This window comes from Penaeus monodon, chromosome 1, assembly GCF_015228065.2.
Source record: "Penaeus monodon isolate SGIC_2016 chromosome 1, NSTDA_Pmon_1, whole genome shotgun sequence".
Classification (NCBI taxonomy): domain Eukaryota; kingdom Metazoa; phylum Arthropoda; class Malacostraca; order Decapoda; family Penaeidae; genus Penaeus; species Penaeus monodon.
The window spans coordinates 50,119,196-50,146,695 of record NC_051386.1 but is presented as its reverse complement, the minus strand read 5'-3'; the positions used below and the strand labels follow the sequence as shown (position 1 = coordinate 50,146,695).

At 38.3% G+C, this 27,500-nt stretch overlaps 1 protein-coding gene across 40 annotated transcripts in view; it reads left to right on the top strand.

Annotated features, from left to right (window-relative positions):
- LOC119573730 (spectrin beta chain-like) overlaps positions 1-27,500 on the top strand; it is a 93,493-nt gene that overhangs the window by 61,581 nt on the left and 4,412 nt on the right. For 3 of the 40 annotated variants that reach the window (XM_037920897.1, XM_037920903.1, XM_037920909.1), the window contains 18 exons: positions 1,377-1,525; positions 5,620-5,771; positions 5,907-10,621; positions 11,990-12,194; positions 12,317-12,691; positions 12,849-13,093; positions 13,835-14,058; positions 14,245-14,375; positions 14,533-14,637; positions 17,550-18,791; positions 19,206-19,327; positions 19,604-19,665; positions 21,871-22,029; positions 22,923-23,075; positions 23,485-23,568; positions 24,464-24,557; positions 24,886-25,065; positions 25,853-27,215. In XM_037920897.1, the coding sequence (XP_037776825.1) occupies positions 1,393-1,525; positions 5,620-5,771; positions 5,907-10,621; positions 11,990-12,194; positions 12,317-12,691; positions 12,849-13,093; positions 13,835-14,058; positions 14,245-14,375; positions 14,533-14,637; positions 17,550-18,791; positions 19,206-19,327; positions 19,604-19,665; positions 21,871-22,029; positions 22,923-23,075; positions 23,485-23,568; positions 24,464-24,557; positions 24,886-25,065; positions 25,853-26,045 (8,574 nt within the window). In that variant the 5' untranslated portion in view covers positions 1,377-1,392 and the 3' untranslated portion in view covers positions 26,046-27,215. Of the gene's footprint in view, positions 1-1,376; positions 1,526-2,747; positions 4,208-5,619; positions 5,772-5,906; positions 10,622-11,989; positions 12,195-12,316; positions 12,692-12,848; positions 13,094-13,834; positions 14,059-14,244; positions 14,376-14,532; positions 14,638-17,549; positions 18,792-19,205; positions 19,328-19,603; positions 19,666-20,681; positions 20,748-21,870; positions 22,030-22,922; positions 23,076-23,484; positions 23,569-24,463; positions 24,558-24,885; positions 25,066-25,852 lie in introns of those variants that run through there. The other 37 variants (XM_037920913.1, XM_037920851.1, XM_037920838.1 and 34 more) reach the window with 37 other exon arrangements.

The following is a 27,500-nucleotide window of genomic DNA, read 5'->3' as shown; positions in this document are numbered from 1 at the left end:
TAGGCCTAGTGTGTTGGCGTAGGCGTAGTGCAGGCCGCGGTTGAAGGCGCACAACCGGTCCCATGTGGTCGCGCCCTTTTCTGAGGGGAAATACATGCACATTTGCTCTTTCGTTTCTTTGTTGGAGACTCTTGACTGCCATTTATTTATTTATTTATTCATTTATTTATTTTTATTATTTTCCTTTTTTTTGCTTGTGTTTGCGATGAGGGAGAGTGAGTAAATCAATAATTGAATAAGTAAAAGGGCAAATGAATTATTGAGTAAATAAATAGATGAATGGTTTCATGAGTTAAAGGTGAATTAGTGAGAGTAAGTCGAAAAACTCTGTGGTGGAGTGAGTTTGTTGTAGCCGTTAGGTTTGAACACAAGTCTTGCACATGTGTACGAAGACAGGTGTTCTTCCCCGCCGCGATGAGTGGGCAGGTGTTATGGCGATCTATTTTTAGCTGCCGGTTCGTGATCTCATCGGCCGTCAATGGGGTGTTGGACTCTTTTCTCCTAATGGTGTATTAAAATGTGGAAGTTTTCATCCTTTTAAGTTTCATTACGATGAAATTCATAACTAAGGCATGTTGATTATTAAGAAAATTCATCTTTTAGGAATTGCCTGTATTGCCGCTACCTCAACCACTGTTTTTTTACATGTTCATTTTTATAGTTCTTGCCTCCTTTTTGCTTTAGTTCTGCGGAGTGGCTGGTCGATATCAGACCAAATTAAAGCATCACTTGCGAGCGAGGAAGTCGTCTGCAGCAGAACGAGTAACGGCGGCACGGCACATGGCTGCAACACGTTCACTCCACACAGACGAAGCAGTAACGTCAACCTGTGACTCGTGGCAGAATTTTGCAATCCTGTTGAGAGAGAGTGTGGGTTATTTTGCATTGGTTGTTGACAGTGTATGATAGTGGAGGGTGGGGTTATCAGCAGATCTGCAGGGATGTGTTGTGTGAGGTTGTTAACCCTCGTGCAGCAACCGCTGTCACCGCAGACTTGATGTTAAGAAATGTTTAAGCATTGTGGTTGTGGTCACGCTGCAGCTTCCGGCACTCTCGGAGGAGGAGGGCGGGCGAGCAGAATGGCGGTGATGAATGATATGAGGAATGATGTAGAGACAGTTTTGTTAAAGCCATGTATTATCTATTATCTGCGTATCATTAGATCGTTATATACAGTAAGATTAGATATGTACGTTGACGTATCATTTGATTGTGCTCTAGTTTTCGTAGATATCTCTACTCTCACATGAATGCTGATACGGAAACATCCCGGGGAATGTGGCTGTTTGAATGAACTCTGGCAAAAGAAAGGCCTCATAACTTCTGGTTTAGGGCGAAAGGTAAAGTGAAAACTAATATGTTTCTTCCTTCTACAGGGTCTGAGCCGGGAAGATGACGACAGACATAAGCGTCGGGGTCCGCTGGGACCCCATCAAGCAGGAGGAGGTGATCGAAGACTTCGACTACGATGGTGGAAACTCTTCTTCGAGGCTTTTCGAACGATCCAGGATCAAGGCTTTGGCCGGTGAGTGGCAGCTCGGGCTGAGGCCGGAAGGCGGGGGGGGCGCTCGTCGGGAGGCCTTTGCGGTTTCAATGAGTTTGCTCTCGCTCCTCTGACTGTCTTCGGGGGTTTCTTTTTACGTATTAATATGACGCACACACCCGTGTATACACACACACATACACGTACACACACACACACACACACACACACACACACACACACACACACACACACACACACACACACACACACCACACACACACACACACACACACACACACACACACACACACACACACACACACAACATGTGTACACACACACACACACACACACACACACACACACACACACACACACACACACACACACACACACACACGTGTACACGCACGCACGCACGCACGCACGCACGCACGCACGCACGCACGCACGCACGCACGCACCCACACACACACACACACACACACACACACACACACACACACACACACACACACACACACACACACACACACACACACACACACACACACACACACACACGTAGAATATCATCTCTTTGTTTGTTGTTCTCTTATATAAGATTTATGTTTAGAGTTGCGTTTATCTTGTACAGGATATTGTAGTCACCCTTTGCTGCTTGTCCTGGTAATTCCTAGCCGAACAGCAGGATGTTTTTGTTTTTAAGATAAAGTCTTGACTATTAGCTATAGTATTTTCTATAGTATTTCAGTTTGATTTGTATTGTTCTTTTTCTTAGGGAATGGAAAACATGTACTCTTTTGTATGCCATTGCACATGCCAGTCAGGACATGAATGGGTGTCAGAAAATGTAATGATAGTGTGTTTTTTTTCTGTTTAGAAATGTAGGAAACAGATAAGTCATACTGTGTTGAATTAGTATACTTGAAGTTATACTATAAAAGGTGTTATGTTATAAATTAGACAGTTTTTTCAAAGATAATTAAGCCAACTCATACTGATAACACACTGTAACATAGTAGATGCCAGTGTTTCATTTTTGTTTATTTTGTTACAATTTTTTACAGTCCTTTTAGGCTGACTTAAATTGGTAAAGTAAAACTTGTGTTTGTATGAGTGATTTGATAACTTCCCATGAATGTCATTAACTGAGTATGTGTAATCTTAGACAGCATTGTATTATAAGGTGAGTCTGGCAGTAGCATAATGATAAGAAGGATCAGGTAGCTCTGGGTCAGTCTCTTGGCCATCCACCGGCAGTATTGGTTGTAATTGTTATGGGTGTACAGTGCTAGCATGATTCACCGATTAATGTTTATGGTGATATAAATAGTGGATATCCTTTGTTGATCTCTTGTATTTGTTCATGGTGCTATGTGAAGTAAACTAGGCTTGTCTAGGAGCCTTCTGAGTCATCAGATAGGAACAGTAACTGCAATTGCTATTCAGGCTTATTTGGATTCACTGCACACTACGTGATGGAGAAAGACTTACAAAGGACTCAGGGGGAAGAAAGTGAGAGAGGTTTGCCTCTTGTCCATGAAACTGGAGATGATCTTCAAGTTACTTATCAGGAAGTGGAAGGAACAAGAGAACTCAACTATCAGCAATCCATAGAAGTTCAGCATGTTACTCATCATCAGACATTTGAAACAGAACATATCCAACAGCGATCAGTTGATGTTCAGCAGGTTCAGCAGTTTTCTACCCAACATTCATATGAAGCACAAAATATTACCCACAAGCATTCATTTAGTAGAGAGGAAAATTCTCAACAACAGTCATATAGTATTCAGGATGAAGTTATTCATCATCTTGATGAAGCAGATCAAAATCAGATTATTCACCAACAGTTAGTTGAGGTTCAGCAAATTACTCAGCCCATTGAAAAAAGTCAGATTAGTCATCAACAGTCGGTTGATACTGTCTTTACTTCTCAGAGCCTCCAAGAAGGAAAGCAGATTCCTCAAGCAGGATTACATATTGTAAAGCACACTACCACTGAACAAGTTTCAGGGGGGATACATTTTGTAAAACAATATACAGTTGATAGTCAGAAAAGCTCTCAGTTAGAGTACAATACTCAAGAAGAACAAATTGATCATGGCAACTCCACCATTATCAGTGGAAAACAGACTGATGGTGAGAAAGATGGCTCATGGCATGATGCTTTAAAAGGTGCCTGGCAGCAAAGCTTTGGGCAGATTGGTGACAGTCAGCAGATATTGGACAAGTATGGGAAAGAAATGTCAATTGAAAAAATATGTGGCAATGTCACAAATGGAAAAGGAGATGCAAACATTGCAGAATTTACTGTAGACAAGCAGTATAATTTTGATGGTAAAGATGTTGCTGATGGAGATTCAGAAAATCCTTTTCGAGAAACATGTCAAGGAACAGAGTGGAAGGAAACTATTACACAGTGGGAGGATTCAGCCACAGAGAGTGTTACAGCTGGAAAAGCCCGAGAAGGGTTTACTAGGGCGTCCAGAAGATCAACTTCACAGTCATCTAGTGAATGTTCTTTAGATGCTATGAGCTCTCCCAAAAGTTATGACAAAGGTGCAGTTTTTAAGTTTTCGCACTGGACACCTGGTCGAACTCAGTCTGTCCGTCAAATCAAGGTTCGTACGCAAGATGTTCGCCGGACGACAAGTGTTGGAGGTGAAAATGAACCTTGGTATTCTACAATGGAACATCATATCAGAGTCTTAAAAGGTGATGTGTTACTTATGGAAAATATAGTGATGTACCCTTTGCATTGATATCCATATACATACTGCCTCACATATAAATATGCACCTGTATATTCAACTACCTTTTCAAAAATGCATTCATTTTCACAATTATGTACAATTGCATTCTCAAATATTTTTTATTTACTCATTGTCACTGTTACTGTAACTCATTCTCAAAGATGTATTCACCCTTTTAATAATACTCATAGATATATTTACATATATACCTATATTTAAAACTCATATCTAAAGTTACACCTACAGCTATCGGTATACTTGAACTCTCACAATTACATACACTCATATTTACACTTCTTTCTGTGAAGAAAAAATCATTATATAGGCAGTATATATTTCTCTGGACACTGAAGTATGAGTGAAAGTGAATATTTCTATTTCCAAATATACTCTAGAATGTGGTTTACATGAACCTTTAGAAAATGTGTAAGCCATACTAGAACAATCCTTTTTATATTGGAAATAAACAGAGAATTTATGAGAGCTAGGACTATAGTTATTGGTATACTGTTTTTGGTTAGTAATAGTAGAAATTTATTTATGTTTTTTGCTCTATAATTTGAAAAATGGTGCAAGAATTACCAAGTAACCTTTTGTACAATATATATAAAAGACAAATTTGAAATTTGTAAGCATTTGTAAGATAATTTAATGTAAGAACTTCCCTTTTTTATACTTTTTTTTTGCAATGTTCTTACAAGATACTGGGACGGCTAAGAAACATATGCATATATTTCTTTGTTTATTAATTTTCTTTACACATGGATGGCTCCACAAGTACTTAATCACCAAAGAGTTAATAACTAGTCCTACCTATCTCACCTGTTTACCTATTTCATTCTCTATTAGCTAGTATTGTTGACATCATAAAATTCCAGATATCAATAATGATAATATCAACATTGATATTAATGGCATTAGAAGGTATTTTCCCAAAAAAATCTAGGAAAGAGGAAATCAGGTGAGGCCACATAGTGTACTATTGTGTTCCTTGATGGCTGAACACATGGTATAATAGATGAAATAGAAATGGTAAACTCAGGTGGCATAATATTTAAATACTATTGCTCATAGCTTCTTTTCCCACACACTATTTTTTTTTCAAATTTCATGTTCATACCATTTGTTAATTCTTTATCATATCTTTTTTATCTGTATTTCATTTTCATCAGAGCTTTTGGCATGTTTATTCCTGTTACTAATTGCCATATATTCAGGCAATGAAGTGTCTAATTTCTTCTTTTTATCCTCCAAAAAACATAGCCATTTATGTACAGCAAGAGTGATTTTTTTCTTCTTTTTCTTATCTTTTTTTAGATTTCTTTGAAGTGACAGTAGTTGATTATATTTTGATAAATTCCTTTTATTCCTCAGATGAGAGAGAGAGCGTGCAGAAGAAGACTTTCATGAAATGGGTGAATTCCCACCTAGTACGAGTGAACGCACGTATAGGAGACCTATATGTGGACTTACGAGATGGAAAGCAGCTCATCAAACTCCTGGAAATTCTTTCAGGAGAGAGATTGGTCAGTACTAATGCCTGTGATATGTATGTTAAAAATCTTGTGATATGCTGGACAGAGAATGTTAGTATAATATAAAATAAGTATGTTTCAATACATAAAGGTTTACTTATAGTTTTTGTTTCTCATTACTTACAGCCACGACCGACCAAAGGAAAGATGCGAATTCACTGCTTGGAAAATGTAGACAAAGCTCTTCAGTTCCTTCGTGATCAACGAGTCCACTTGGAGAACATGGGTTCCCATGATATTGTGGATGGCAATGCTCGTCTCACACTTGGTCTTATCTGGACTATCATCCTTCGCTTCCAGATCCAAGACATCACCATTGAAGAGACTGAGAACCAAGAGACCAAGAGTGCTAAGGATGCTTTACTCCTTTGGTGCCAGATGAAGACAGCTGGTTATCATAATGTTAACATCAGGAACTTTACCACCTCATGGAGGGATGGTTTAGCCTTCAATGCTATCATTCACAAGCACAGGCCTGACTTGATTCAGTATGAGAAATTGTCACGATCAAATGCAATGTACAACCTCAATAATGCCTTTAATGTTGCAGAAAACAAGTTAGGTCTCACCAAGCTGTTAGATGCTGAGGATGTCTTTGTTGAACAGCCTGATGAGAAGTCAATTATCACCTATGTTGTCACCTACTACCATTACTTCTCCAAACTCAAGCAGGAGACGGTCCAGGGCAAACGTATTGGCAAGGTTGTAGGTATTGCCATGGAGAATGACAGAATGATTAAGGAATACGAGAGTCTTACATCAGATTTACTGAAGTGGATTGAAGTCACTATTGAATCCCTAAATGACAGAGTTTTCACCAACTCGCTTACTGGTGTACAAGCGCAGCTCACACAATTCAATACTTACCGTACTGTGGAGAAACCACCAAAATTCGTTGAGAAGGGCAACCTGGAGGTGCTGCTCTTTACTCTTCAGTCCAAAATGAGAGCCAACAACCAGAAACCCTATTTGCCAAAGGAGGGCAAGATGATTAGTGACATCAACAAGGCCTGGGAACGCCTGGAGAAGGCTGAGCATGAACGTGAGTTGGCACTGAGAGAGGAACTCATTCGTCAAGAGAAGCTTGCACAGCTTGCTGCTAGGTTCAACCGTAAGGCAGGCATGAGAGAGACTTGGTTGTCTGAGAACCAGAGATTGGTTTCCCAGGATAACTTTGGTTTTGATCTGGCTGCTGTGGAAGCTGCAGCAAAGAAGCACGAAGCCATTGAGACAGACATATTTGCTTATGAGGAGCGTGTACAGGCAGTAGTCTCAGTTGCTAATGAGCTAGAAGCAGAACGTTATCATGATATCGAACGCATCAATGCTAGGAAAGACAATGTGCTACGACTCTGGAACTACCTGCTTGAGCTTCTCAGGCTGCGCCGTATGAGGCTTGAACTGTCTCTACAGTTGCAACAGAACTTCCAGGAAATGATGTACATCTTGGACTCCATGGAAGACATGAAGCTCCGTCTCCTGAGTGAAGACTATGGAAAACATCTCATGGGTGTGGAGGACTTGTTACAGAAGCACTCTCTGCTGGAGGCTGACATCAATGTCTTGGGTGAACGTGTCAAGACCGTAATTGAACATTCTCAGCGGTTCCTTGATGATGAACAAGTTGAAGGATATCGTCCATGTGACCCATCTATTGTGCTGGAGCGTGTACAGCAACTTGAAGATGCCTATGGTGAGCTTGTCAAGTTGGCTGTCGAGAGGCGTCTCCGCCTGGAAGAGTCCCGCAAGTTGTGGCAGTTCTACTGGGACATGGCAGAGGAAGAGAACTGGATCAAGGAGAAAGAACAGATTCTCTCCACATCAGACATTGGGCATGATCTCATCACTGTGAACTTGCTCTTGACCAAACACAAAACAGTTGAAGAAGAGTTGTTGTCACATGAGCCACAACTCAAGGCAGTTGTCAAGAGTGGAGAAGAGCTTATTGCTCAGCAACACTTTGGCTCTGATAAGATTCAGGAAAGAATTGATGAAATTATGACCATGTGGACTTCCCTTACAGAGAGATCAGCCAACCGTAAGAAGAGGCTGACTGATGCTGTAGACCTGCATCAATTCTACACAGAAGCTGATGATGTTGATACCTGGATGTTGGATATTTTGCGACTGGTATCAAGCGAAGATACTGGTAGGGATGAAGCCACTGTGCAGTCTCTCTTGAAGAAACACAAGGATGTTACTGATGAGCTGAAGAACTATGCTAGCACAATTGAACAGTTGCACCAACAGGCATCAGAGCTCAATGAGGTTGACAGAGAATCACCTGTGGTCATTGAAAGATTGGCATCGATTGACCGTAGATACAAAGAATTGCTTGAACTGGCTAAGGTGCGCAAGCAGAGACTGCTGGATGCTCTGTCACTATATAAATTGTTCACAGAGGCAGATGGTGTTGAACAATGGATTGCAGAAAAGGAGCGTATGCTTCTTACCATGGTACCAGCTAAGGACATTGAAGACTGTGAGATCATGAAGCACAGATATGAAGGATTTGAACAAGAAATGAATGCCAATGCTAGTCGTGTAGCAGTTGTGAACCAGCTAGCTCGTCAGTTGTTGCATGTTGAGCATCCAAACTCGGAGGACATCATTGCCCGTCAGAACCAGCTAAACCAACGGTGGGCTGAGCTCAGAGAAAAGGCAGAAAGCAAGCGTGAAGAACTCAGCTCTGCCCATGGTGTTCAAACATTCCATATTGAATGTAGGGAAACAGTTCTTTGGATTGAAGATAAGAAGCGTGTGTTGATGGAAACTGCTGACCTAGGCACAGATCTCAGTGGCATCATGACACTCCAGCGTCGTCTCTCTGGCATGGAAAGAGACCTGGCAGCTATTCAGGCTAAACTTGATGCCCTTGAAAGTGAAGCAGATAAGATCAGCCAAGATCATCCAGAAGAGGCTGAACTCATCCGTGAGCGCATTGAACAGATCCGTTCAGTGTGGGACCAACTCACTCAGCTTCTCAAGGAGCGTGATGCCAAACTTGAAGAGGCTGGTGATCTTCATCGCTTCTTGAGAGATTTGGACCACTTCCAGTCATGGTTAACCAAGACAATGACAGATGTGGCATCAGAAGATATTCCTTCAAATCTTGCTGAAGCAGAGAAGCTGCTGAGCCAGCACCAGTCCATTCGCGAGGAGATTGATAATTACACAGAAGACTATATTAAGATGATGGAGTATGGTGAACGTATTACAGCAGAAGATGTTACACCAGCAGATGATGCACAGTACATGTTCTTGAGAGAGAGACTGAAGGCCCTCAAGGATGGATGGGCAGAGTTGCACCAGATGTGGGAGAACAGACAGGAACTTCTGTCACAGTCCCTTAACTTACAGATGTTCTTGCGTGATGCCAAACAGGGAGAAGTTCTACTCAGTCAACAGGAACATTACCTTAGCAAGGATGAGACTCCAACCAATTTGGAACAGGCAGAGAACCTTATCAAGAGGCATGAGGCATTCCTTACTACCATGGAAGCTAATGATGAGAAGATCAATGGCATCTGCCAGTTTGCTCAGAGATTACTTGATGAAGAACATTTTGCTGCCGACAAAATTCAGAAAAAGGCTGAAAATATTGAAGAACGCCGCCAGCAGAATAGAGATCGCGCCATGGAACAGATGGAACGCCTACGGGACCAACTCCAAGTCCATCAATTCCTCCAAGATTGTGAAGAACTTAATGATTGGGTACAAGAGAAACATATCATTGCTCAAGATGAGAGCTATCGATCAGCTAAGACAGTCCACAGTAAATGGACTCGACACCAGGCCTTTGAAGCAGAAATTGCAAGTAACAAAGACAGATTGGTTAGAGTACAAGAAGCTGGAGAAGTGTTGGTAAAAGAGAAGCCTGAAATGGCTGAACTAATTGGACCAAAGATATCGGAATTAAATCAACACTTCGATGCCCTAGAGACCACCACCAAAGAAAAGGGAGAACGACTCTTTGATGCTAACAGACAGGTGCTTTATGAACAGACGTGTGATGACATTGACACCTGGATGACAGATCTTGAGAAGCAGATTGAAGGTGGAGACACTGGAATGGATCTGACATCTGTAAACATTCTTATGCAGAAACAACAAATGATTGAGACACAAATGGCTGTTAAGGCCAAGCAGGTTGAACAACTGGAGAGCCAGGCAGACTACCTGCAGCGCATGACACCTGAGAAGACAGAGGAAATCAAACATATGAAGACAAAAGTGGAAGCCAAATTTGAATCCCTTAAAGCTCCTCTTGTTGAACGCAATGTGTTGTTAGCCAAGAAGAAAGAGGCATACCAGTTCAGGAGAGATGTTGAGGATGAGAAGCTCTGGATTTTAGAGAAAATGCCTCTAGCAACAAGCCCTGATTATGGCAACTCCTTGTTCACCGTCCACATGCTAAAGAAGAAACTCCAGTCCCTTAGTACAGAGATTGATAATCACGAACCTAGAATTAATTTAGTCTGTGACAATGGTAGGAAGCTCATTGAAGAGGGACATGTGGATGCTGAAGAATTCCAGAAACTGCTCGAGGATCTGCTTGATCACTGGACCAAACTCAAAGATGCTATGGAACACAGGCGATCGAAACTCCTGGTGTCTGAGAAAGCACAACAGTACCTCTTTGATGCAGGTGAAGCTGAGGTATGGATGAGTGAGCAAGAGTTATACATGATGGTAGAGGACAGAGGCAAGGATGAAATCTCCGCACAGAACCTAATGAAGAAACACCAAACTCTAGAAAACTCTGTTGATGACTATGCTGAGACGATAAGACAACTAGGAGAGACGGCTAGACATCTCATCAACGAAGGCCATCCTGACAGGTTAGTTTAAGCTTATATGCATGTATGTGTTTATTCATAATAGTAAACTTAAAACATATAGAAAATTGAAATACATGTACATCTATACTCATATACTTCTTCTCTATGTATGCAACAATTAGCTTACATTCTTTCTTACATTTTAATAAATGCAAAAAGATCACACCCACCCCCACACTTTTAACAAAACACATACCCTCACCCATCCTTTAGCCATACCCATACTCTTACCCATACTTATGTGCCCATATCCACAAGCACATCCACACCCATGCCCATGCCCACAACTACAACCACAACTCCACCAATACCCACACCCATACTTGTACACTCATACCCATACTCAAAGCCATACCCAAAGCCATAACCACACCCATACCAATACCCATCAAGACACACACACACACAGACACACACAAGCAGAGCCACACAAGCATACACATTCAGGCACACACACACATTCAGGCACACACACACAAGCAGAGCCACACAAGCATACACATTCAGGCACACACACACATTCAGACACACACACATTCAGGCACACACACATTCACACACACACACACACACACACACACACACACACACACACACACACACACACACACACACACACACAGCACCCACACACACCACACACACACACACACACACACGTGTACACACACACACACACACACACACACACACACACACACACACACACACACACACACACACACATATATATATATATATATATATATATATATATATATATATATATATATATATATATATATATATATACATATGCTATTTTTAATATAGCTATAGTTTGTGTCTAGGTATGTCCCCTTTTCTCCAATTCTGAGTTATAAACCAAACAATAATAGAGAAATTATTTGATGGTACCAAAACATGGTGCATTCTGTGTAACTAATTTCTACCCCTTAGACTATCGTTATAAAAGAGTAGAGTGAAGTGAGGACATATATGGAGTGTAGTGTGATCTTGAAACTCTATCTTGGTGAGAAAATCAAGGTTGAAAGATGAAACTAGACACTGAATCAGGTTATTCCTGGGGTACACACTCAGTGTGTTTTGTGATAGCTGCTGTGTGGAGACCAGTGTGAGGTTTTGCAACTGTTTGTTATTTTCATGTTTAAGTAAGATTCTCCTCTCAAGAAAGCTGGCGGTCTCAGTTAATATCTCTACCACAATGTTAGTCACATACTTCCCTTCAGAGAAAGACCAGTCTGGGTGAGTTGTTTAGGCATCTAATTAAATTTAAGGTTTTAGTGAGTAAGTTTTATCACCTGCATTGTACTAGAGGTGATGATCTCATACTTATTTATGTAACCAATTTTCCCCTCTATTGAACAGTGAACAGATTGGTATCCGACAATCCCAAATTGATAAGTTGTATGCAGGATTGAGAGATCTGGCAGTTGAGCGCCGCAGTAAGTTGGATGAAGCTCTCAAATTGTTCATGCTTAACCGAGAGGTTGATGACTTGGAACAATGGATCGCTGAGAGGGAAGTGGTTGCGGGATCTCATGAACTTGGACAAGATTATGAACATGTCACGGTAATACGCATCATTCTGGTTCTGCTATTGATTTTTGTAGAAAAATCATTTGGAAGTAAAGTGTATAAAAAATTTTCCATGCTTATCTTATATTTTTACTGAAGATTAGCATTTGTTTTCAGATGCTGCGAGACAGATTTAAGGAATTCGCTCGTGATACAGAGGCAACTGGAACAGAACGTGTTGCAGCCGTTAATGAGATTGCTGATCAGCTCATATCAGCTGGCCATTCTGATGCAGCAACGATAGCAGAATGGAAGGATGGCTTGAATGAATCTTGGGCAGACCTCCTAGAGTTGATTGAGACACGCACCCAGATGTTGGCAGCTTCATGGGAACTCCACAAATTCTTCCATGATTGCAAGGATGTCCTTAGCCGAATTTTGGAGAAACAGAACAGCATCTCGGATGAGCTTGGCCGTGATGCAGGTTCAGTATCTGCACTACAGAGGAAACATCAGAACTTTGTACAGGATCTGGTCATGTTGAAACAACAAGTAAGGGAATATTCGAAAGCTAGTTTTTAATCTTATGGCTATTGATTAGAATAAAATTTAGATGTTACTGACTGAAGTAGTGAGAGAGAGAGAGACAAAAAAAATTAATGGTAAGAGTTTTTTTAAATAATGAACTGATTGCTATATTGTCTTTCAGGTGGAACAAATTCAAGAAGACTCATCCAAACTCCAAGCTGCTTATGCTGGTGATAAGGCGAGAGAGATCACAAATAGAGAAGCTGAGGTTGTGTCTGCATGGTTGAACATGCAAGGAATGTGTGAGGATCGTCGTGTCAAACTCAACGACACTAGTGACTTGTTCAAATTCTTCAATATGGTGCGCACACTTATCCTCTGGATGGATGATGTTATTCGACAGATGAACACTACAGAAAAGCCAAGGTAAGGAATTGTTTTACTTGGATCAGATATCCAAACAGTTGGTGGAAATAATGCTAGAGCCCCTTCCTAAATGCCCATTTAGTGTAATCACCCTCCAAGATCTTTATGCATTGGTGGTGAATCATTCTTATCACCCAGGCCTTCAGCCAAATTTTTCTTGATAGCATAGCTCTCAGTCACGATGTGATGGTCATTTCACCCAGATCCTCGATGTTAGCAAAAGTGGCTTATACAAGATTCTTTCCTCAATAATGCCTTGGCAAAGCTAAATTTTTCAGTGAAATTAGGGAATGGGAATGCTTAAGTGTGTGTGTATGTGTGCAGGTATCTGATAGGGTGATTGTTTTCTTGATACCTCGTCATTCTTTTTCTCAGCATAATACTCATTCCCATTACAGCCTCATGGTCTGCATCTAAAAATCTTGCTTAGATGTGCTAATTCTTGTAAAATTAAATCTAAATCTTGATGTTTTGACTTTTCATACCATACTGCCTGGCAGTTGGAACAGAAACTCATGACAAGATAAGGCCTGTCATCTGCAATTTATTGCTCTGGCACGTCATATGTCACCAGAAAGTGAAAGTTTGATTATTTACTTGAAAATGTGAAGGGGGAGTGTGTGGTCAAGGACCACCTACTAAACAGAACATGGTGGCATTGGGCTTGTGGTATAAAAAGAGGCTAGAATTGAATTTTGTTTGTGGTATTTTATTCATTCCCCTTCTTTCTCTTTCTCTCAGGGATGTTAGTGGTGTAGAATTACTAATGAATAACCATCAGAGCCTGAAAGCGGAAATTGATGCTCGAGAAGACAACTTCAATGTGTGTGTATCACTCGGAAAAGAACTTCTCTCTCGCAACCACTATGCTTCAGGAGAAATAAAAGACAAGTTGATGTCTTTGAGTAACCAGCGCAACAACATGCTTCAGCGCTGGGAGGAACGATGGGAACATTTGCAGCTCAGTAAGTGATTTTGATTTATGGAGTACTTGTCCTATTGGAAAAAAATGTTTTCTAAATATAGGAAGAAATTTTTTGTCTATACAAAGAAGTATTGAACACCCATTAGGTGAAATTTATTTTTATTTTAGTATATGCTAATATGGCAATGTTTCTTGTTAATTATTAACATTTCTACTTGTTTTTCAGTTCTGGAGGTGTATCAGTTTGCTCGTGATGCTTCAGTTGCTGAACAGTGGCTCATGGCACAGGAACCATACCTAACTTCGACAGAACTTGGAGTAAGTTCTATTGATGAACTTATGAATTGGTTGATGATGGTCAGTGCCCAGATTTTTTTTTTTTGTATGTGATATAGATTTTTTTTTAAAAGTAGTAGTAGCTGTAGTTGTAGTTGTTAGTAGTTGTAGTTATTAGTAGGTGTAAAATTTCCATTGTTCTTTGGAGCAATTATGTACACATATACTTTTTTTCCAGAGGTCAATTGATGATGTGGAAAATCTCATCAAAAAGCACGAAGCCTTTGAGAAGGCATGTTCAGCTCAGGAGGAACGGTTTGCTGCGCTTGAGAGGTTAACAACGGTAAGGCTTCCTCCTACATGTAATTTAGACTTAAGTGTAGTTCTTCTTTTCTCTCTTTTTAGATATTGATGATAGGTATGGTGTGGTATTGTGTGTATATATATTGGGTATATGTATAGATCTGTCTATGTCTCTTTGTTGTATATGAATGAGTGATATGTATAAACGAAAGTTCTCTTTATTGAAAGCCTTTTTTTACATGTATATGCATTTTGCATCTTTGGTGTGATTGTACTTGGTATTTGGAAATTTGTATTTTTAACCTTATATAGATAAACTTGAATTTCACACTAAGTATTGCACTTATATTCTTAGGAGATTCTAGAGGTAAATTATTGACTGAATTTCCATAAGCAGTAATTGTATGTAGTTGAGTTTATTGATGCTGATCATATGTACATCTCAAGAAAGGGGGTTTGTATATTTCATTGTTTCTCTTTAGTGTTGAAAATATTTTTCACTCTAGACAGTTATTTTTACATATACTTAGTATAGCATAGAAATTTGGAGTGAAAAGAAGTGTGATAAATATGTAGGTAACTTATAAATCTAGATGGAATATTCACACTGATGGAATGTATTACTTGGATAATAGCTGGAATTGCGGGAACAGGATAAGCGGCTAGGCCTAACAGACGAACAAGGCCGTGCTCTGTACTATGGTCAACGCTACACAGATGATGACCCGGTGAATGTTTGATGCAAAACAATGTTCATAAAGGATTGATTCTGCAAAGTCTGTTAATGATACAAAAAGAAATAATAGTTTTACATGTAGATGAGGGGGGAATGCATTTGAAGAGTATTGTAGATTCAGTCCTTTTCTTTCTGGAGTTCTCTCTTGAGTGTTTCAGTATTATCCTTTATGATCACTGTGAGCTCAGTTGTAGCCTTTTGTGCCTACACTCATTGCTGATTGGGTTAGCTGGGTTAAACAAGATTCATCTCAAGGACTCTTTTTTTAGTAATTTCTCATCATGTAAATGCAAAAGAAAAAAAAGAAGGGTGTTAATTGCACCGGCAATCTTGCCAAGTTATCCTACCAGAAGTTTGTTTAAGCCAGCCTGACCCACCTGCCTAACTTCACCTCATGTACTATATGGGAGGTTTTTACTTTACTAGTTAAGTAGCTTGTGTTGATACATTAAAGTAATTGATTACTATAATAATTGTTTTATATTACTCTTAGAGGAGTTAGGATGTATCAGCAGATAGACTGTATATTAGTGGGAATATTTATTTAAACGTGTTAAATTTTTTAATGTTTGCCATTGGCATATGATGACATGAGTACTGTCATATAAAAGGAAATCTGAATATAAATATTTGACACGTTTAGATTTTGAACTTTAGTACAAGTGAATTTGAGTTAGGAAGTGTGGTGTGAGAGTTGATAAGAGATTATAAATTACCAACTTTAATCAGTGATATGCTTAAATGAAAGTTAATGTATAACATATTTCTTTGATTTATTTATATATTTTTAAAAGTTTTATTATTTTTTTTTTTATAAAATAAATTCACTAAACAGAATAAAGCAGGGTAGTAATTATAATTGCAGACAAGTTATTTAAACCATGGAAAACATTACCCAGTTTGATTTTTTTTCTTTTCTTTCTTTCTTTCTTTCTTTCTTTTTAGCTGCAGGTGCAAAGGTGTTCGTACTTGAAGCTTTGTATGCAAATTTGATTTCACTCCTAACCAGCTCTGACTTGAGAAGATTGGAAAAGATTGAACCAATTAGATGTACATATACAACTTCATACAGCTTTATTTTAATTAACTCTGTTATAATGTATATTCATCATTCTTCTAAAGCCTTGCTGGTTATTCATTCAGTTCATATGTTGAAGTTACAGTACCAGAGCAATGACTGAACATTTAGCTTTGGATGAATTTTGTTTTTATTTCCCAATTCTGATTTATTATTAATTTGTTTTTATATATATATTTTTTCAGTTTTACTTGTGGTAAATTTAGTGTTGGAAAGGCTAACAAGAATGCATTGTTTTTGTAGAAGATGGTAATTTGACTTGAAGGATAATAGATTTTTAGCTAATATAAGGTGTATGTATTTTGCTTAATTTTAATAAAACATTTGCATCTCACCTGGAAGTGAGAAGCAAAATGCAGGTTGTAAGAGACTTTCCTTTCAGGTTTATTAATCAGTTATTCTGGAGAATATTAGACTAGATAGATCATAAGACAACATGCATTTGCAGATATGTGGATAATTTTGAGTAATTTTTGCAAGTATATCTTGTACTTGTATTCAAAATGCATGTGACTGAGTATGATATGTAAAAGGTATCATTCTGCAAACATTCATACCTCCCTTTATGTATGTCAGTTAATCTTCTGTTTTCATCTCTTGGTACTTTTTCTGCTTTTCATAACTGTGCTGTATATTTCTTTTTTTTCTCCTGTTTGAAAATGGGAAATTTTCCTCTATTATGATATTCTAACCTTAGTTTGTTATGACTTTAGTGTATGTGTTTTTTTTTTTATATTTACATTCTTTGCTTGTAACAGTGGTTTCCAAAAATTGCTCCCTCCCTCCATTCATCAAACAATTTTTTTAAAACAAGTTCTGCACATATGGAAGTGGCATGATTTTCTTCATGTTAAATACACATGCAGTCATGCTATGCTGATATAGTCATATTTCAGTGCTTTGATGAATAATCCCTATACAGTATATAGACAGGCAAATATATTTATTGATAACATTAATTAGTACCTCATGACCCTGCTAGATATCTTGTACCTTGAAAAAAAGGTGTGCATCCAAGTTTGGGAACTACTGGGATAAAGCTTAATTTTTCTCTTTTAATTATTTTCATATTCTTTTGCATGTTTGTTTTTTTGTTAGTACCTGCATGTATATGTATTTGTTTTGGTGACAATTACAGCTAGAAGCCATAGCAAAAACAGATTCTCCGAAGCCATCAGATGCCTTGGGTGACGGGAGTAGCATAGAAGTTCTTCCTACCTTCAACTGTTTCATCTCCCTTCCTCCCTATTCCCCAAGACCACCCAACATACGTCGTCATTCCTTACCCACCCCTGTACATGCTTTCTTTACAGCATTTTCATGTCCTGCACTCACAGAAATACAAGCCAGCAGACACAGCTTTCCAATAAGATTGTCATCTGAGATTTCATTAGTTAAGATGTATCCTAAAGGATCTTTGAAGCGTCACAGAAGGAGACTGAATTCAAGCTCAAACCCACAGCTCTCTCAGACCATCCATATAAAAGATTCAGACACTGATAACCTCTTTGCAGAAATGCGTAATCAGAGATGTAGTTATTACACAGACCGACCTGTTAGTGATCCAGTAGAGAATTCAGTGATGCTTAGTTCAAAAGTGTCATCAGTTGACAGCCCATTCACATCTCCAAGTGTTGGTAATGATAGAAATGATAAGAAATCAGATGGTATTATTTTACTAGAGGAACCTCAAAAAGACTGGGATTGTAAGTCTTCGAGTTCAGTTGGCGAGTTTGTAAGTCTAGATCATTATGAAGCTCCCTATCTAGAAGAGTCTTTGTATAGAATAACAGAATTTTGCTTCTCTAAAAAGAATGAACATCAGGATGCTGGTTTTGAAAGCACTGATAATGTTGTTTTAAGATTGCCTGAAGGTGAAAGTGGAGTTGAAAATTGTCAGAGAATAGGGAGAAGTCAGGTATATAGTTTTGCTGATAATGTGAGAGATAGTACAACCCTCCCTCCAATATATGAAATGGAGGGGGAAGGCCTTGATGTCACAGAACTGAGCAACCCTTCTGGTTCTGTAGAATTTTGGAGTTATGAAAGTCTCTTAGATGATAAAACAGATATAGTTAATAATTCCACCGATGCTCTAAGGAATTCAGAGAGAGAAAAGGTCTTGTCCCATGCTCAGTATTGTGGAGATAATGATTCTATAATGAGTTATTATCCAGTTATTCCTTGTAATGGCTTAAAAGACTCAGTGCGTAATGTAGACCATCTTGTAGCTAGGCTAGATGGTGTCTCTGTACAGGGGTGTCCCTCTCCTGCATCTCCTTTTCCTCTAACACCTCCTAACACTTGTGATTCCTCCCCTAAACTCACTAATAGTAAACAAACTCCAAGAAATAACCTGCATGCACTCTCTCAGGTGAAGGTAATGTTATCTTTTTTTTTTTTTAAGCTGCTATTGTGTATTCTAAAAGCTTCGAAAGTGAATACTTGCTTTTGAATTTTTGACTTACTTCTATTTGCTTAGTGTCCAGTTGAACTGGCTCTGTATTGTGTATTGATTTTGCTTCTGCGTGAATAAAACTACTATTTGCTTCATTAATGTTTTGTGTGGGAAGAATGTGTAGCCCAATTTTTTTCCTTCCTTTTTTTTCTTTTTATAGAATGTTACTAATTTTTTTGTCTGTATGTATGTATCACAACTTTCTACTTTTTATACTGTCTTATTCAGTCCTGTGATGATGCAATGATTAGCATGTCAGATAGGTGTGTTTAGCATCCAGTAAGTGTTATACTGCATTTGTAATATGAGTTGAAATTTATTGGTGTACTATTTCAGTTTGAGTTGAAAGAACTCAAGAGGAAAGAAGAAGAGGAGGAGGAGGAACGACGAAGACAAGAGGAGTTGGCAAGACAAGCAGCTGCTCCTCCTCCTCAGTCACCTGACCAGCCAACAGATGGGTAAGCAGTGCTGATTTTTAGAAATAATTCTTTGAAAATTATGGATTAAATTGTATTTTGGCTACTAATTTATTGACATTTAAAAAGTATTTGTTATTATTAGTACAATTGTTATGATAATTATGACAAAGATCATGATAATCATATTTCCTCTTTTATACAACAAGTACAAACAAGTATATATTTGTTCATGAAAAATAAAATAAAATAATAATAATAATAATAATAATAATAATAATGATAATAATGATAATAATGGCTCTCTCTATCCTGCAGAGTTGATGGTGCAGGAGATGACTCACATGTCAATGGTGAAGAGCACGATGAATCACGAGAAGGTAAAAGATAGAAGATAGACAGCCTGTAATGTTAGCAGTTTGACCATGACACAAATCTGATGTACTAGCATTTATATAAGTACAGAGGAAGTGGCATCAGTCCATTCTTTGGAACTTAGGCATCGAAATATATAATTTAATTCCATGAGGATTAAGAAACTGAAAATGTTGTGATAGTTCTGTCTTGTTATTTATTTATTTAAGTGGAAGTGTTAGGTTTGTCGGATTTTTTTCTTCCTTTTTTAATATGACATGGAAAAGGCCTTAATTTCAATGTTTAGAAGTGTTATGCTAGGAAGGTAAAACAGTATCACTTTAGAAATGACAATAAGTCAGTTGAAAAAGATGGGGAGAATTGGAATTTTGATATATAGAATATCTTAATCATCATATCTAGTAGTTGGATTATATGGGGAGTGGAACATTTTCTCTGTTTGAAAAGGGATGATAACTAATAATTTAGGAAGGGAAGCCTGATGCCACTCACTTTTATTGATGGAATCTTGTACCATGCCCCCAAAGGAAGGCTAACAGTCTTGAGTATTTTTACTTTGTCAGTGATTACATATAACCAAAGTAGACTAACAATTTGCATGAATTGAATTTGAGATCCTTTGAATTTTTGAAGATTTGGATATCCATTTCAAACATATACACAGAATCCAACTACATCAACATAATTGGAAGCTGGGACAGAAGATACAGTTATTATGAAACAATTTCAGAGATCATTAGCATAAAGAATACTCCTTTGTGTGCACATAGCAGTTGCACCACACACCTCAGGCTGCTAAATTGCACGGCTTCATAGTTTCATCAAACAAGAGAGTAGTGTCACTGAAACTGCTGTATTAAGTGATGATCTACTCTGATTGGTGCCAGTAGTGGCATTGGACATGTTTTCTTCTTTATGATATGTGTAAAAGTCTTTGCATACAATTTCCACACACACACACAAGGGTAGTGAAATGCACTTCTTAAGTAGACATCTGTTTATTTACACCATCCTGTGGCAGCTGGGGAGCCTCCAACAGCAGTGCTCCCCTCCCCCACCAGGGGCAAACTCCATACCTTGCCCAGAGGTAAGATGCAACTGTGGCAATGTGTGGAAGGCTTTTCATGCACAACTATTGTTGTTGCTGCTCAGTCACAGTGCTTTAAGGATTTAACCTTGTGTGAATACAATCCATGAAGTAGTTCTTGGCACATGCCATACCAGATATACTTTTGAAGCATAGAAGGATTGTTATAGAATTACAAAAAATGAAATAGCTTCACTTTGTGCATTACACTAAGAACATCAATTTCCAGTGTGTTTTCCTGGCATGCTTTGTAAGATGAGCTTTGCCTGACTTGTTGACCCACATCTCCAGTACTGTCCCAGCTAGTCTGTATGATTACTTATTATTTATTTATTTTACTTATCTGACATAACTAATATTACAAGGTGTTGCCAGTATTCTTAACCAGAAACAATAAAGAAGAGTAAGTCCTCACCAATGGTAATTTATATTGCTATATTTTTATTGATGATGTCTCTTGTGATGATAGTAGAAAAAATGGAAATGTCCAAAGAGATGTCAGTTTTATGGGTTTGATGTTTCCTTATCTGTTAGTGGGAACTGGAAGCTCTTTTGGGCTCCTTGGTGTGTTGCTCTGATAGTAGGTGCTGGAAGCTCCTCTGCTACTTGGTTGAAATTGTAGGAGCAAATGGTTCTTCAACTGGTAATGGTTTCTTATGGTGTTTCCTGGATATCATCTCTTGTGTAAGCTGGGGTGGTGAAGGTTGCACAGTTCAGACAGTCAAAGTGCGTTATTAATATTTCTCTTCAGAGATCAAGGTGAGGTGTCATGTTGTGATACTTTTTGTAGTGAACCATTTGGCTCGGTACTTAGTGTAGCATTTGGAATTGAATGCAGCCTAGACCTGATTTAGGTATTTTGTTATTTTGCATTGGTAGTAGTTGTATTATGTTGCCTCATTAGATGATTTACATGTATTTGGAATGTGAAAAAAAAATTAGCATGAAATTATATGCTTTATATATGTTTTTAATAGTTATTTTATTAAATGTGTTTCATATGATTTTTCAGTGTGTTAGAAATATGCATATATTCATATATATTTATTTTTTTAAATAGAATATTAAATCATTTGCATGACTGTTGCATGAAGCATGATATGCATGATATGCTGTGTTGTAGAGCATGAAGAGGGTGCTGCAGTGAAGGGGGGAAGTGCACCTGGCACCCCTCGGCCCCCCTCCACTCCCGTCACCCCGACCCCAACAGCGGCTGCAGTCAGAGCCCGTCCGGGCTCGGCAACTCTCCCGCCCCAGTCATCGATTTCACCCCTCGCCTCGAGTGAGTACACCCCTCTAAGACAGGGATGGTTCACTGTAATTTTTATTTGATTTAAAGTGTTATGGTAAATTTTTTTTTTCTAATTTTATTTCCTTTTTTATTTGCAATAAATCAATGATGAATATAAATTTGAGATTAAGTTAAGTGATACAGATAAAAGTGCTTTCTTTGCTTACTCACAAGAGGTAAGTATGCTAGCCACCTTGTGCAGTTGCTAGATTTTGAAAAATAATTTTGTTTGCATGTTGGAATGTGTGTTTTTTTCTTGTTATGGTAGGTAGTCTTTGAGTACTGCAGCAATAAGTTTATCAGCAAAATGCAGTTAAATGTAAGATTATTTAAATGATGATTTTACTTACCATTATCCGTAATATCCCACTTTGAGCCTCTGTCATTTATTTGTGAGTTTGATAAACTGAATACCTCAAAACATGGAGTGTTTGCTGGTTAAACCTATTGATCTGTTATTAGTACTGTAGACTAAAGAAAGAAATGTAGAATGCACTTTGAAGTTTGTATCCTTTTTTACTTGCTTGAAATAGCTTGATATAGCATGCTTTTGTCTGCTAGAGGGTTCCTGAAGCTTCACTTTCTTGCCAGAAGTGGTGAGGGGCAATGAAATCCGTGTAAGTAATGGGTGGCCTCAGTGGAGAAACACTTTTTTTTCTTGTCTACTTTCACTCTGAACTCTGCTTTCATCCTGGCGCTTGGACACTCCAGTGATGTCAGTGCTTTTTTTTTTTTTTTTTTTGCACCTTATTGCAGCATTTCCTACTGTCGAGCTCAGCTTGCATAAATTCAAAAGATAATTAGCTAAATTTTCCACTGAGGCCAAACTGGTGTTTGCACCAATCATGTTCTGAACCCTGTGCGTTCCTGTTTTGTCTGTTCAGCCCCTACTCCTGCTAGTAAGGAGTCGCGACGGAGGGTGCGTTCTAGGTCCAAGTCCCCCTTCCGCTCTTTCCGTTGGAAGAAAACCAAGCAATCTCCATCCGAAGTACCGGGTAGTGCATCTGACGATGAGTCCAATCTGGAGAGGGCAGCAGGTAAATTTTGATGATTGTAAGGTGATCAACAGGTATAGGTCTCTCTCTCTATAAAAGTTTTCTCCTGACTTTGATACTGAATAGGGTTCTCTCTTTGAGAAGTGAAGTTTGCGTACTGTTTATGAAACAGTTAAAAGTTTCTGCCATTGGTTTTCTCAGCACCACAGAAAAGTTTTCGTTCTGGAAGTACAGGTTTGTTTTAGGTATAATATGAGGTTAAGTATGCTAGTGAATTGAATGAGGTAGAATAATTGAAGAACATCATTACTGCTCTAGCTGATAAGCTAATTAGCTTGGCAAGCATATATCTGGAAGACCAGATTGTTTGGGGTTTTAAAAGGCAAACAATCATGACACGCTGGCTGAAACATATCAAGGCTGAGTTCGTGTTATCTTCCCTAACATGCAGCCCCAAAGCACCCCCCCACAGTGGTCCCTGCGGCGACCATAACCACTGCAGCGGCACCCACAGCCCCTGCCCCAGTCAAGGAAGGTATGGTTGGAAGCCTTAGTAAACAGTCATCCAATTTTACCCATTTATAACCTACATGCTCTTAGTTAGGCCAACACTGTTATTGCCTGCATTTATTGTTAGAGTTAACTTTAATAATTATCATTACTTTCATATCCATTTGTTCATTTAATTTTACTTATTTTATGCATCTGCACCTTAGGCTGGAATGTATGCCACCCCATTCCCCCCTCAGATTAATGAAATAATGACTTGCCTGCATCGGCCTTTGGCTTTTAGATATAGAGAACCAGCTGTGATTTAAAAGACCATTGATCTGCAGGTTTGACGTGTGTATTATGTGAAGTATTGGTGGGAAGTGAAGGATTGGGTGTTTCCAATCATGTGTGCTTGTTTTTTATTTATCTATTTTTATGGTATATGTTACTGGGATTCTGATATTGTAAACATATTTAAGGATTGTAAATTTTTTTGGTTGAAAGAGGAATATCAAATATATGTTGCCAAGCTTTAATGTTGTGTGTTGACTATTATATAGTTTGTAGGCTGCTTTGGACATATTGCTTTTGGTATGATTTAGTATATATTATTTATGTAAATTTATATAATTGCATATTTATTACATAGTATAATTTAAGTATTCAGAATTTTGTTACTTGCATGAACCATATGTGCATGTTGTATACTGATTTTTTGTTATAGTGTATAATATATTAGTTTTGTGGTATGTGGATAATTATTTGACTTTATCCATTTTGCTTATGACTTGAAAATTTATTTTTAGGATTAACCTTAGGTAACATAACTAGTGTAATGAACTTCAGATTGTTATTGTTGTATTTGGTATTTGAAGTAAATAAGTTGGCCAAGGAGTGGCCTTTTCAATTGTATCTGATTTGACCACAACTCTATACAGAACGGCCGAGTCCCAGTGGAGACGAAGATCAACTGGAAGGCAGTCTGGTTCGCAAGCATGAATGGGAGTCCACTACAAAGAAGGCATCCAACAGGTAATGATCACAGCACATATTATAAAGGATTTATATAGAAATTAATAGTGCAAATAATAATTTGAACTTGGTCTTGAGTATCTGTTTTTTTTTGTATGAGTCTCATGAAACTTTTATTCTGAGTCATGCTGAAAGTTTATTCCTTTGAAGAAAAGGAATATAAACTATTGGTATACATTAGGTACTATATGCCAGACCATTTTATAGTTAGTTAATACAGTGATTATGAGCAAAATGTATGTAATTTTTTCACATAAGGCTTATTTTTTTATTTACAGTAACAAGTAATTGTATGAAAGCTTATATTATTTCTCTGCTGCATCTTCAGGTCCTGGGATAAGGTATTTGTGGTGCTACGTGGCAACATGATTTTCTTCTATAAAGACCGCAAGAGTTACCAGGCTGCCCCAGAAGTTTTCTTCAGAGCGGAAGCACCTGTTGATGTCTCTGGGGGAACAGCATCTGTGGCAGATGACTACACAAAGAAGAAGCATGTCATGCGACTCAAGTGAGTAGCTTTTGGAATTACCTTAATGTCTATCTATTTGTGGACTGGAATTATATGTTTTTCTTTTCTGTATTGTTGTGAAGAGACCAATTTTAAGACAGATATTATTAAATCAATGTCACTGGAAAAATGCTGTGCTCATTAAATTTTTTTTTGTGAAATGTCTAAACACATAGGTGGCTTTGCAAGTACTTAGTCACAAAGGAGTCCTTTAGTAGACATTGTGATCTTACCAGATTTCACCTTTCCAAGAATTGGCGTGATTTTATTTTTTATGCCATGAATATGGATGGTGTTATTTTTATGATGTGCATTATAATTACAATAATGTTATAGCCATTAGTAACAGCAATATAAGATAATGTAAAATATTTTCGAAAATCAAGGAAAAGGGTAAACAGGACACAGGTAGTCCTCGTAATTGGCTCATCGGTGACTTAGACAAGTTTAGCCATCTATATGTAAAGACAATTAGTAAAATAAACTCACAGTGGGCATGCCATGTATGTACACACTATGCCCGTCGGATTTGGGTTAAATATTCTTTCTTTGGATTTTACATGCTTTTCTAGTATTGTCTACCTATGAAATTCTGTTCATCATGATTATTGAGAATTTACTTGTATTTTTCATGCATAGATGATCTGTTTGACAGTTTGAAAATGCAGCTTTAAATTATGAGAAATTTGAATAACCAAGAGTAATAATAACCATTTGGCCAAAGATTGTGTACAATTTAAGAGTTCGCTGTTTTCTGGTATATGTTAATGTTGATACTTGCCTGCAGGCTTGTTGGTGGTGCTGAGTACCTGTTCCAAGCCAAAGATGAAGAGGAGTTGGCAGTATGGGTAGGAGCTCTTCAAGCTGCAGTGTCCTCAGAAGGATCAGCTGGGCCTTCTCGCTCTCAGACATTGCCTGCTGGCTCAGAGAAGAAAGACGAGCCAAAACGTCGCAGCTTCTTCACCCTCAAGAAGAAATAAATAAACTCTAAAATTTGCCCCTCCTATTTTCCCCATCCCAGATGTATATCTCCCCTCCCCTCATCTCGTTCACTCTCTCTTCCCCATGTGATCTTCTCTCCCTCTACATCCTCTTCAGGAAACATTAACCCCCACCTCTCCCTTTTGCCCTCCAAAAGCAACTATCCTAGATCCTCCCGAGCCTAATTTCAGACCCAGTGTGACACTTATACTTGTGGGAGTTAGAAAGCTAGCGCTGGTTGGGTACATGTTGTTGGCTGCTGTCTTTAAATGCTGCTGGGATTGGAAAGGAAAAACAAAATCTGCTATATAAGCCATCATAAGCTTCTCTTTATGCAGTAACTCCCAGGCTGGGTCTGAATAGTCACATGATTAGGACTTGTTCTTAATATATATTTTTTTGTGCATATTTTTCTCCCCTCCCCCCCTCCCTCTGTCTCCCTCTTTTAACATACCTTTCCCTTTGCTGGGATTTGAGTTGTGTAGATGGTACCATACATGGTATTACTGTTATTATTTTTTTTCCCCTAAGGAATATAAACTGTTAACAGTTTTGTGTAATAGCTCTGGTGGAAGGACATGCGAGTCTGTGCAGTTCCCAATTCTTGTCTGCCTAGCACTGCCACGGCTGAGTTTTCCGATTAGTGTTCCTCTATGTGTAGAGGATTGTGTGTGGAAATGTATATTAAGTGTTTTGTCATTTGTCACTTACTTTATCCAAGTAATGATTTGTTAATTTTTATCAGTCTTTAGCTGTAGTATCACATTTTCATTAGATAGCACTAATTGTACTGTACAGAAATAATAGAATCATACCTATTATGCTGCTTTGTGCTTACATTTTTAGAGATATGATATTTCATGTACCACTTCATAGTCGTTCAAATCATTACCAGAGTATGGAAGGCCAGCCAGTACCATAATTCTTGTGAATGGGCAAATACATGCTGCTTTAAAATGTATGTGTGGCACAGTTATAACCATTTATATCCCATAAACCTTTAATCCTAAATGGTCATATCCTACTAAATCAAGTTCACAAGTTTGCTGTCTCTACTTTCAAAAACCAAAAAATGCCAAAAAAAGGACTGAAGACCTGCAGAATGATGTGCTAAGACTGGCCACCCTCTACCAGACGGCCAATGTGCCCTTGTGGTCAAGATGAACACGGTATGATTATTTGCCCTCATTGTGCTCGATTTTGTGCTTTAATTAACTTCTAATTACAGGTTGACTAGTTCTCTGCTGGGGCATCTTACATTATGTTTGGAAAGCAATTTTTTTTTTAACAAATTCTAAATTAAATTTCTCTATTAATAATTAAAAAAAAAATTCTAGTCAGGGAACAACAAGAAAATTATTCTTCCATGAGTTTGTCTCACTATCATATACCTTGGTGTATATGTTTCCCAGTTAGGGTTGAGATGTGTGATTATTCTCCCAGCTGTTACGCAT